At 38.0% G+C, this 11,915-nt stretch overlaps 1 protein-coding gene across 1 annotated transcript in view; it reads right to left on the bottom strand.

Annotated features, from left to right (window-relative positions):
- AVL9 (AVL9 cell migration associated) overlaps positions 1–11,915 on the bottom strand; it is a 59,111-nt gene that overhangs the window by 2,350 nt on the left and 44,846 nt on the right. Inside the window, exons 9-14 of the mRNA XM_019509010.1 lie at positions 10,965–11,034; positions 9,880–10,427; positions 5,503–5,637; positions 4,070–4,289; positions 2,679–2,796; positions 1,916–1,969 (exon numbers count right to left, since the gene is read on the bottom strand). Coding sequence (XP_019364555.1) covers positions 1,916–1,969; positions 2,679–2,796; positions 4,070–4,289; positions 5,503–5,637; positions 9,880–10,427; positions 10,965–11,034 — 1,145 coding nt within the window. The remainder of the gene's footprint in view (positions 1–1,915; positions 1,970–2,678; positions 2,797–4,069; positions 4,290–5,502; positions 5,638–9,879; positions 10,428–10,964; positions 11,035–11,915) is intronic.

The raw sequence follows: 11,915 nt of genomic DNA, 5'->3' as shown, positions 1-11,915 counted from the left end.
CCCACCCCAAAACAAACAAATAAAAAAACCAAAACATGACAATCAAACCCATAAAATTCAAGATCCATCTAATTTCATAATGACCAGGCAAACATTGATGAGCATGCTAGATATTGGAAGAACAACAGAATATCTGTTCAGTAAGCTCCGAAACAAAAAAGGCAACAGGTTCACCTTTACAGGACACCCCATAGTGCAAAAATCTAAAGATGATTTCGTTACACCGTAAAATTGTATCTTGTAATATATGGCAATTACTTAGAAGCATGTTATCATTTGTGGACAAAGGGCTGCATTTTATTAAAAGGCATCTGGCTAGTTCAGAATAGTCATCATTGCTTTGTCCATTTAGTGTAATAGTTCATTTTACTTCGTATTTTTCTGTTAGAATATTACTATAACTTTAAAAAAAAGCAGCATAAAAAAAAATCAATAATGTCTATTAATTTTCAGAGGCATTTGTGAAGTCTTCTCATTTGGTTTCAAATGATAATACTCAAATAAAAGTCTATGCCACCATATGCCCTTATGGAGCATCCTTAAACCTATAGTGAAAGTGAGCTGCATTCCTTTTTACTTCACATACCTCCACAAAAAATTGTCAAAAAGTTCCAAAATCCTAATTATTTATGAATACGGCCCGATTTAAATCATGGGCCTAACTTGCTAGTATGGTCCAACTGTGGCAGGGGCTGCAGGGGCAGAATCATTTGGCACTGTCCCTGGCAGACCCCAGCCTGGCCAAACTTGCTTGGCATTGCAGTGGTGATGGCTTGGCAGTGCCCACAACCCCCAAAAAACAAAGGATTGCAAGGTGGGCGGGAGGGAGGTGCTGGAGCACAGGTGGCACTGCTTACATACAGGGGGACGCTGTCCCAACTTCACCCACCACTACCCCCACCACTGTCCCCACGCCTGCCCCCGACTCTGCTCTGCACGTAGAAGTCCTGCTGGGGCAGTGTTGCGCACTTTCCTCCCACTGCCTTCTGGGCCCCACCTGCAGCCACCCCCCAGCAAGCAGCCATATTCTTTGGCATTTCGTTGCAAATAACATTTTTCATGAAAATGACTTAATTTTGTGTTTTCACAAAAAATGTGAAATCATGATTTAAACCAGGCCTTACTTATGAAGAAAGCAGCTTTTCAGGTATACTTGGAATGGAATTGCCAAGGAAGTATGGGTAATTTTGGTTAAATGAGCAGAAGAATGGCTAATATACCCTAATAGACTGAACCTTTTTAACCCAAGTACTTTTCCCCAAATAAAATTTATAAATACCTTCATAAGCTGTTAAAACTGCAATTATTGCAGATGACATCCTAATACCCAGGATGAAGTTTCAGCCCATGCCACTGAGACACTGGTGATCAAAAGCATCTAGAAACGTAGTTCTGAGCTTTCTTTTAATTGCAGATTTATGGCCGTTAGATTTCCAGGCCAAAATTAAAACCAACAAATACAAAAAGAAATATCCAGGTACAGGAAGCGTTTCAGCTTGCAGGGTTCACAAACATTAATCATTTACAAAAATATTAGAAATTTGATCTAATAATTAGATTCTAAACATGGCAAATTTGTGTGCATTACTATTATATTCTGTACCTGGAAAATTATCAGAGGGCTGTCTTAAACGTATATTATTGTGGTGTCCAAAAACCCTAATAAAAGGGCAAGGCTGTACTGTACTAGGTTTCAAGCACACCACAAAAACAAAATCAGGTATCAAGAACATTTTTCACTATGTTAGGCAAACTGTCTCTCCTTAGATGTTGTTCTGTAACTGAATGCTTTATTTAGCTTCACAGAGAGGGTCAATTCCCAACTCTGAACCGTGATTTTAGCAGAGGCAATACAAGTGACTGATACATGTTAAAAACCCCTTATATTTAAGTATTTAATGTTCTAGATACTCACTGTGATAACCTTAACTTTACGTCTGAGACAGAATATTGGCCCTGGAATGGATGGCTAGAAAAGGAAAAAAGTTAGTTCAGAAGTTTCAATATTAGTGTTTTCATAATGAACACATGCCACACTTTACATTACTGGTTGTCCTCCGCTGCTGTAAAGAAAATATCTAGTCTAGTTGTATTCTCCATCTCTTCATGGATCACATCCCAGGTTGTGATTCAGTCCTAAGCTTCTGCCAAATCATCTGCAAGCCAGGTCTACAAGCCAGCTGTATATAGTCTTATTTTCACTGCTCCTGCAAGCTGACAGTTGAGACTCTTCCTGTTGACAAGACGGGGAATGAGAGCCCTTTCTCTGGTAGCCAGAAAGGGCTTTATAGGTTTTTTGTTTTTTGTTTTTTTTTAAATGTACTGGAACAGTACTTAGTGCAAGTTTTGGGCCAAAATAGTTATCTAATAATGATCCTGGTCACTACTGCTCCCTAAAAACAATAAAAAAAAATCCAACAGATTTAACCTCTGAGGAAGGATGGATAAGTGTCCCTCCCTAAAAGGAGGAAGTCAACTCCTATCAATGTATTCAGTAACTTCCTGAACATCATATCTTCACTTTATGCATGTCTCAAACATTTCTCATCTCTCCAAGCAGCCTCATAAAAAGTGTAAGGAGAAGCAAAAAAACAGAATTCTGTACTACCCAATACAAGAGGTTTGATTTCACATAGGAAACTTTAACCTCCCCATAAACTTTAAAGTTCCTTTCTTACCTAGAATTGACCTCTGCAAGAGCTGGATGCTTGTTGCTATTCCATACTCTGTAATTATGTGTATTTTTCCAAGCTGTTACAAAGGCTGTTCCAAAGTCTGACAGCATCTTTTCATTGTCTAATGAATAAAAGAAGAGGGGAGTGAATCTATGGCAGTTCACTTAGGATGTAACAGGAAAAAAAAGGGAAAGGAGGGGTTTTCGTTTCTTATATTCTTGCCAAAATGAAGAGTTGGACTCCAGGACCCTAACCATCAGCATTGAAACAAGTTTTTTATTTTGGATTTAAAAATATCTATTCACAAATGTGTACACTATCATGAAAGTAGAGTTCAGTCCATCAACTGATTATTTTAAATGAACATGGGAATTTAGAAAATTTACTTTTCTCTGAAAGTTTTACAAAGTCAAACACGAGTATAAACTTTTTCATAAGAAAGCCACTGAACATCCTGCAACAACACTGCACAACTACGAGAACCTGAAAACAAAGATATGTGGCCTCACTCTGTTGCAAGGCACCATATAACGGCAGGAGAGGAGTCAAAGGAGTGAAGATGCCCACCACAAAGCCTGAGGTATCACCTGGCTCTCTTCTAACAACAGATTTGCTAAACCGTTACAACAATTTGAAAATTCTATTTTTGAATTAAATTTGAGACTTCTTAGCATGTGAATTAGTAAAGAAATTCTTCTTCACTCATTTCTTTAGTAATTTCAGAACAACTGAGATAAAAAAGAAACTGCACAAGGTTCATGAAAAACAACATGGTACAACATCAAAGAGTTAAATCATCTTAAAATTACAAGGCTAGTGGCCAAGGAGAACTGAGTATTTTTATGTTTAAGTAAAGCTTTCAATATGTTTTTCAGAAGTTCAGTAGATAGATACAGAATTGACTAATGGCTATTAACTCAGAATAAATTATGAAGGGAAGGCAGGGAAAAATTAATCCTGGGCAAAAAGAACATTTTCCCAAAGGATTTAGGGACAGCTGTTTAAGTTCTGTAAAGACAACTGAAACAAGCACACTCTGCAGAGAAACCCTGGATTAGCAGGATTTCTACATGCATGGATATCAGGTACTTTATCTGTGAAGAGGGAATTTAAACACAAATACCCAACCGAAAACAAAGAGGGAAAGATAGTTTTGTAAAAATCACTAAATGAGGCAGTGTAAATAAGATGGCCAAGGGTGCTTAAAAAATTGAAAAAAAAATGTGGCCTGAAACAAAATGAGATTATGGTTACTAGGGATTTTAGAAAAATCTTCAATGAAATAAAGGCACAATGCGAGCCAAATTCAAAACTTCAATGGAGCAATTGTTTACTGTGCATCCTATTTTACTACCCATCCTCCCCAAAACCCTAAGCAAGGGATCAGAGTATACCTGGTTGCAGCACACTAGCAAGTAGTGCATGAAGATACGCATTAAACTGAGCCCTGATCCACTCATCTCCTCCTTCCCAGCCAGTGCCATCAAGGAAAACGTCATCCCTGTTCTCAGTTACATGCTTCACCAAGTAGTCTGCAAATCTCAGGTCAGCAGTAGTGGGATTCAAGATCTTCCGAAGTTCTGGATCATGAATTTGGACATGGGCTTCCTCTATCTGTTTAAATAATCCCATGGGCAAGAACAGTCCAAGTAAAACTTCCATTATATAAAATATGTACTATTTTTGTCAAACACCAATTCCTCCCCAAACCACAACCACAATCACAACTACTGGTAAGGAGAAACAGATAGCCAGTTTACACACAAACTCTTCTCAGAATATTTCAGATATTGGTCTAAAATAGCCTGGATTTAGGGACCTGCCTGCCACAATGAAGAAAGCTCTTTGACAGGATTGGGTCAATGTACCCAAGTATATTGCTAGAGCTTCTTTCCTCCTACTTTAATTTATTGGCTAGGTTAATTAATTTATCTGACCATAATCATCTAAAGTTACTAGGTGGTCCTTCTGCAAATCAGGAATGTGTTAGGGCAACTACTGCTTCCCTGTAGGGTCATTTTATGGTCATTTAAATCTAAAATTAAACAAACTGAGGACAGCAGCACTAGAATGCTTCTCTCTAGTTTTCTCAGTTATAAACATCTAATTTTCAAGAACTCAGTAGGTAGCCACTGAAGTTCACTATAAGTAAAATAAATCATGATGGTGAGGTGTCAACTGGAATTTTCAAATGCAAGACACTGGATATAAAATGACACACTGTAAAGTTTGTACCATTTTTTGTACAATTTTCTTCCTAAATAAAAAGCTGATAATGTAAATATATAATGGCGTGAGACCTCTTCCATTATTGCTATATTCTGTAACAATGGGCCTGTACAGAAATAAGGTACTATGGTTCTTCTGAAATGACTCCTTGTGGACAGAGCTTACTCTGCAATAATTATCCTGATAAATGTTTCTGTGCAGACAAGCACAACTCTCTTCCTCAGTATCTGCACAATAGGGTTATCAGACAGTGAACTAAACATTAAGAAATCCTGTTCAATAGCCTGCTTTAAATGAAGAACAGCAAACGTCAGTAAAAATTAAATGCAACCAAGAAATATTTTTGTATATTGCTTCTGGACAAAACTTCACTTGAAAGAACATGTGTAGGTGTGTTCTAGGGCAGAGGCCACGTTTCTGGAAATGACTGTTCAAGTGCTTAGTGTGGTGGGATCCTGGTCCTCAATTGAGACTCCTAGTTGCTACAACATCAAAACAACTCTAGTATGAATCAAGGCTTTCTTCTTTTGATTTAAGTATATGCTAGAGGATGCAACCAATCTTTTAGTTTATCAAGTTCTAAGGAGAGGATGCATACTTCCACAATTGCATCACTTAGATGCTTTTGCTGACGAAACAAGATGTTGGTTGCTCCCGCAACAAAGCCACGGATCGTTACATCGGACAGGAGATGATGTTGTTGCAATGCCATGTACGGCAAACAAAGGTATCCCTAAGATAACAAAGATGTTAAATGATTAATAAAAAGGGAGGAGGAGGGAGGGAAAAATAGATGAGTCATCTTATGTACTTACTTACATTTACAGTTCTTCCTAATAAAACAATAAAAAGCAAGAGACTGAATCCAAATAGGTAGAAAAACCCTGGTAACTGCTTTCCACTGAATTCCCAACCACATATAAGCACTACTGTAGAATGTCACTTTGCTACACTACAGTAGAGCAAGCAAATAAATGTGCACAGAAAGTAAGCATGTTGGGAGTCTTGATACCCCAAACCCCTTGATGCTGGATATGTCACTACTTTCGTCCTCATAGGTAAACTTATCCCAAAAGCAATTCAGTCTGTATCACAATGATTAGCACGCAAAAAGGCAGATCTGTGAAGGAGTTTTGGTGAACTGAGACGCACAGACCGGTGACCACAATGAATTGTAATAAGACAATCCCGGGTAAAAACAATGACAACATGACTGTGTTTCCATGCTCCCTGCTCAATTGCCCAAGACTGTTCTCTCAGATAAATGGGTGGGAACACAGAAATTGGAATCTGAACTGTATAAACTCCTTAACACAAAGGTATAGTGTCTGGAATTTGCCTTACCTAAGGGGACAGAATCCGAGGGGGTCCGAAACTTCGTCACCCAGTAGGTACTGAGCATGTATCTATATATTCTCTGCTGTATGTGGCTGCTATTGGTAATTTTGTCTGGTTGTTAAATATTCCAATAAACCAGGGTACAGTTCAACGGAATTTGCTTCGGCTTGTCTTGTACTTCTCCAGAAAAAATAAAAGCTCTAGACAGATTCATCCTGGTGTAATACGTATACTTAGTAAGAAGCTATGTAAACCTGTATTCTTAAGACTCTGGTTGAATTCCAGCTGAAGGTGGTAGGGGCTGAGGACTTTTAACTGCGATAGAATAACTTAAAATGACATTAGTTTTATGGTCACAGCACAGTTCTCATGTCCTCAGCAGTCACAGCAAGGACAAGAACTCAGTAGATGGACAGATTCTTTTATCAACTCTTTCATGTCCTGTCTGTCCAGAGGAGACCATGCTAATTACTGCTGTTATCCAAAATTTGTAGAGACTTCCAGGATCCAGGGGTTTCAATCTAGACTTCTTGGTGAGCAGCATATTCATGCTTGGTTTAAAAACAGCAGGAGAAAGAAAAGTAATGCCCCACGCTTTTTAAGCACTGTACCTTTTCTTCTTTCATATAACATTTTAGGATTACAATATTCATAGATTAATATCTAAATTTGATAACCATTCAACTGCTTCAGGAGTAGTTGCATGGACTGATTTTAGATTGTCATTAAAATGATCTACTTGGGCAATCATTCACAATGCGTTGCACCATGTGAAAAAAAATTGCACAATTGCAACCCAGACTCTTTGATTCTCCATTTACCTTATACATTGAATTAAACCTCCTCCTTTTTTTTTTTTTAAGAAAGCAAAAAGTTTATATATATGTTTTCCTTAGCTTTTGATATAGGTGACACTCAGATTCCTGCAACACAGCTGGAACTATCATAATTTTCCTTTTTAAAATGGAATCAATGTCCCTCTTGAAACTCGAGTCTAATTCCAGCTGTTCAATTACATACTCACTAACAGTCCCAGAAGGGCTACAGGCATGTTGGACAAAATAATAAGAGCACATGTACATCAGATGTACACAGCAATTTGAAACATATGAAAGAAAGGAGTAGAACTCATTCTTTTGCCAGATTAAATGGAGAGATAACTAGCCAGATGACAAGTACTATCAACTAAAACAGAGCAGTCTTTGTCAAAGTACTACAGTGCTTTGTTATGGAATCACCAACAAACTTTATTTGTCTGGAAACCTAAGAGTCTAAAAAGCTGCCAACAGAAGATCTAATTGCTATGTAAGTTTAAGAAAGAGATAGGCTGAGAGATCTTAGGAATTCTTTGCTATTAGAAGTCCAGAGTGTCCATTTCAAAACTCATACTCTTTTTCACTTTCCACAGCATGGCTGACACCATACCAAAAAACGACATTTAAGTAACCCTAAGATGAAGGATCTAAAACACACTTGCATTTCAGGTTGAATTGCCTGGTTTCCTTGGAATACACAAACCAGAAGTTATTAAGGGATGGATGTCACTAAAAGCTGGTATCTTAGAAATTTCAAGCCCTGTTTCTAATTACGTAAGATAACCCTGAATGAGAGACTGCCTTTGTGGAGTAGAAGGTAAATCTTTATATACTGTTCAATACAATTTAAATAATCTCGTTATTTTAAAAGAACCTTCAAGTTCTGTCTCCCACTAATGGTTTGGTGTCCTTTTACTAAATGGACAACATTGCCATGGTCATTTTAATGGAAATGGAGTAAGCGTATCTTTGCCTTTCCTTGTAATTTCATAAATTACCTAAATATCTTTAGTAGTAACATGACTGCCTTCTCAAGACAAATCAGACAAATTACTTGTATGGAAGTGATTCTGGAAGATGTACCAGGTCTTTAACTACATGTATCCCTGTTAAGCCAGTTTGTCATAACATCATTTTTGGTGTTTCTGGTCAAGCATCAGATCAAGGAACACTGCTAGAGACAAATATCTTAAAACTAGTTATGCTAGTACAGGAAAGGTGATATTTTAAAACTGCTTGCAAAAAAATACATCTTTTCACCTCATTTCCTAAAGAACGTGGTATCCCCAATCATAAGGGTCTAGAAAACAGTGTTTGGGTCTTTTCCTGCAGAAATCACTATTTTGCAATTCAGCACTGCCAGTTTTTAGTTTTATCTTAAAGTTCAATTGCAGAGAGAAAATCTTTGCCTCTTCCACATACAAGTGGTATATAATTATTTACAACTATAAGATAAGTAAAATCTTTGCCAGATATAAATGGGTTTGACTTTTAATGTGCTGAGCCATATTTGCTTCAGTTACTCCCTGCTCAAGAAAAGCAAGATACCTTCATGAACATAAATAGAGGACTGCTTTCAAGCCAGATTAGCATTCTCTTACACACAAATAGGTTTGTTTTTAATTTTAAAAAAAGAGAGAGAGAATCCTTTAGTAATGCCTCCTTATCAAGGATGTAAAAAGAAGCCAAAAACTCCATTAGTAACCCTATTCTACAGATTAATTTGGCTAGAAATCATCTTAAAATGGATTAACACAAGTAGCACATACTACCCACAGCTTTTTGTGAAACTCTTGTACTTCCAAAATAAATCCTTTTATTGTTTGAATAATTATTATGGGGTAAGTTCTAAATCCACATATTTCAGCCAACAACTCTTTTGATTTAAATGGAGAAACAGTCCTAGAAGAAAGGACTGGAACTCAGGATCCCCCCAAATCCAAGATAAGTGGCTAAAAGGTTAGTAAGCCTTCTTATGCTCTCTGACTGCCAAGGCTATTATTAAAAGGGAGCATGGTTGCCACCCCCTTCCATTATGTTTAAAATAAAGTGATTATTTCTACTGCATGTTGTAAGGAACTACATCTTGTCCATGTGAGGCATGCTTTGAGAATGACTGCCAGACTAGGTACATCAGGTGGCTTAAGCCAAGGACTTCTGACTTTCTGGATCCCATTTTATTTGGTGTTAAGATAGGTGCCAAACTCCTCAGGTATGTAAAATAAAGCAGTTCTGGGCATCCACTGGGGTAACTGTACGTGCCTAGGGAACTGGCAAGGTGCCAACTGCCTCTGGAGTTTAGGGGCCTCCAGGATGAAACAGCAGCTGAGCCAAGACTTTCAGGATCTCATCTGGATTCAAGTACTTAAACTCCGCTTAAACTACATTTTAGGTACCCACTTTGGATGAAAGTCTAAACTAGGTGGGACTAGGTTAGACAGTTCTTTTGAACATGTTAAGCAACATCTATGGGGGGGACTGGTGTGCTCTAAGACCAGCTGTTGATGTCTGACCCTCCCAACTGATCAAGTAACATCTGAAGGTCATTACCTGTTAACACGGACTTCTAAAACTAGACAGCAGAGTTATAAATCATGTAAAGAATGTATGTGCCTAAGGACAGATAATGAGAGAACTTCTCTGGATGTATTTGATAAAATGTAGTCAATTGTCAAAGTCTGCACGTGCACATTTAGTGATACCTTAAAAATAAACACAACTTCACACTGGGCATCCAAACACATTATTAGTCCATTGCAGCCTGCCTTAACGTTTTACTGGGCTTTTACATAGTTACTGGTTATAATGATCAAGCTGTTTACCTTGGTAAAGATGGCCAATGGCATGCCATACTGGTCCTCCTCTAACCCAGATATCAAACCTGGAACAAGAACTGCATGTCCTGTATTAGCCTGGGGCTGCACAGTAATAGGAAGGTTTTCTGAGGTTGCCAATTCCTTTGAAAAGATCTCAGTCTGTTCCACGACCATGTTTTCATGTTCTCGTTCTTTCATATTATGGTCTTCCAAAATACTAGGATCTAAGGTTTCCCAATCACTTTCAGAAGACTCTGGAGAGGTGCGCATAGGAGGTTTCAAAAACTGTCCAGTACCATTTGAGGACTGTGCCCCATTGCATTTCTTTTCAGACTGGGAAAAGGACCCATTTCCTTTCTGATTCTCCAGTATCTGGTTTCCTGTCAGCTTACTGCCTTCCCCTGCTGGTCCTGAGTTTGTATTTGAAACATCAGCAGCAGGCACAGAAATACAATCATCTACAGGGGTGGTAAATTCTTGCAAGCAAGGATCCTCTGATATACTCTTTCTTGGTCTGTACTGTGAGCAATCAGTAAGACCATGTTCAATCATACCTAGAAGGAAAAGCAATATGTAAATACTACAAACTCACCAGGGATTTTACCAGTCTTTGATTATGGTAACAAAGGAAATTCTCTTTAGCATACTGAAAAAGTATCACACATTTTACAAAGCCTCTTTGAAATTCTTCTGTCCATATGGCCTTGTATTAACCATCTGCCTTAAGTGTTCCTTAACATTTGAATTACATTTTCTTACATTTGGCAGGAACATAAAACCAACCACCTATATCAAGCTTACTAAAGGGTATTCACCCTAAAGTCATAAAACAGACAGCAGTATGAGGAAGCCATAGTAAAAAAAACCAAAACACTCTACATAACTATCAAGTATCATGAGGTTGTGTGCATGTACACTTCATAAGAGATTATTTCACACATTTACATGAGTTAGAGGTGGCTCTTTCTCCAAGCAAAATACCAACACACCTCTGGAGTCATGTAAGTTGAACCCCTCCATGAAATATAGTTTGGTCAACTTCAATTATGAACACAAAACTGCACCAAAATCAAAACCTGCTATGTTCTTACCAGGAAAGAGTGATAAGACTGTCATTAGCGCCCCCACCAGTCTGTTTACTGGAGAGATATAAAACAATACCTAGGGAAACAAAAATAAGAATGAAGCTTCACACAAGAGAACAAAGAAAAGAGCTTAAGGCCAATTAATGCCAAAAAAAAAAAAAAAGCTGGCTGAGAACAACAATTTTTATTTAGACAACGTTTGAAGAGATAAAAACAAGACATTTTCTATACCTGGATAATTTATTGTAACATTTGCCAGTATTTCAACAGTAGCAAGAATGACAAGTTAAAATCTAACTGATTAATTTAAAAGTGACCACCTTTTATCTGATTGTTTTTGGTCTTTTGGGTAAACTATTGCTCACTTTTGTAGCTTGGGAGAAAGGTTAATGCACTCAAGTTGGGGCCCAAATAGATAAACTGCCATCCCAGAATTCAGAAAGAACTAGCACATGAAAATCACATATCTGCTAGTATTAAGGGGGGGAAACAAAAATAAAGAAACTATCAAGTACCATATGATTGAAGACTATAGCACCTATATTTAAGGGTGGAAGAAAGGGGAAGTGATCCAGTAAACAGGCTGAAACTCTTTCCTTAACTGTATGAAGTTCTTTGGAACAGACTTTGAAAATTTTTTTTAAAAAGGGACAGACATAAAGGATAAATAAAGACAACATAATTTGCTAAGCAGACTGGGCCAAATTAAGCAGGTGTCTTTCTTTAATAACCTTGCTGATTTTCTAGACCACTGGGAAACAACCTTTCTGGCAGGTGTGACAAAAATTAGCCCTGTACCCTCCACACTGATTTATTCCTCCTGTTCAATCTGCTGCCCTGCTTTCTGCTCCCTGCCGTATCTGCCTCTCTGTTGCCTGTCCTCCCCCCAGTCTGTTGCTTGCCACACACAAAGGCTGCCTGTGCCACTTGTGCTGCAGGTTGGCCACCCTTGGTTTA

This window comes from Gavialis gangeticus, unplaced genomic scaffold (assembly GCF_001723915.1).
Source record: "Gavialis gangeticus isolate Ggan-Ray unplaced genomic scaffold, GavGan_comp1, whole genome shotgun sequence".
Lineage (NCBI taxonomy): Eukaryota > Metazoa > Chordata > Crocodylia > Gavialidae > Gavialis > Gavialis gangeticus.
The sequence above is the reverse complement of the archived record's forward strand: the minus strand, read 5'-3'. Positions and strand labels throughout refer to the sequence as shown.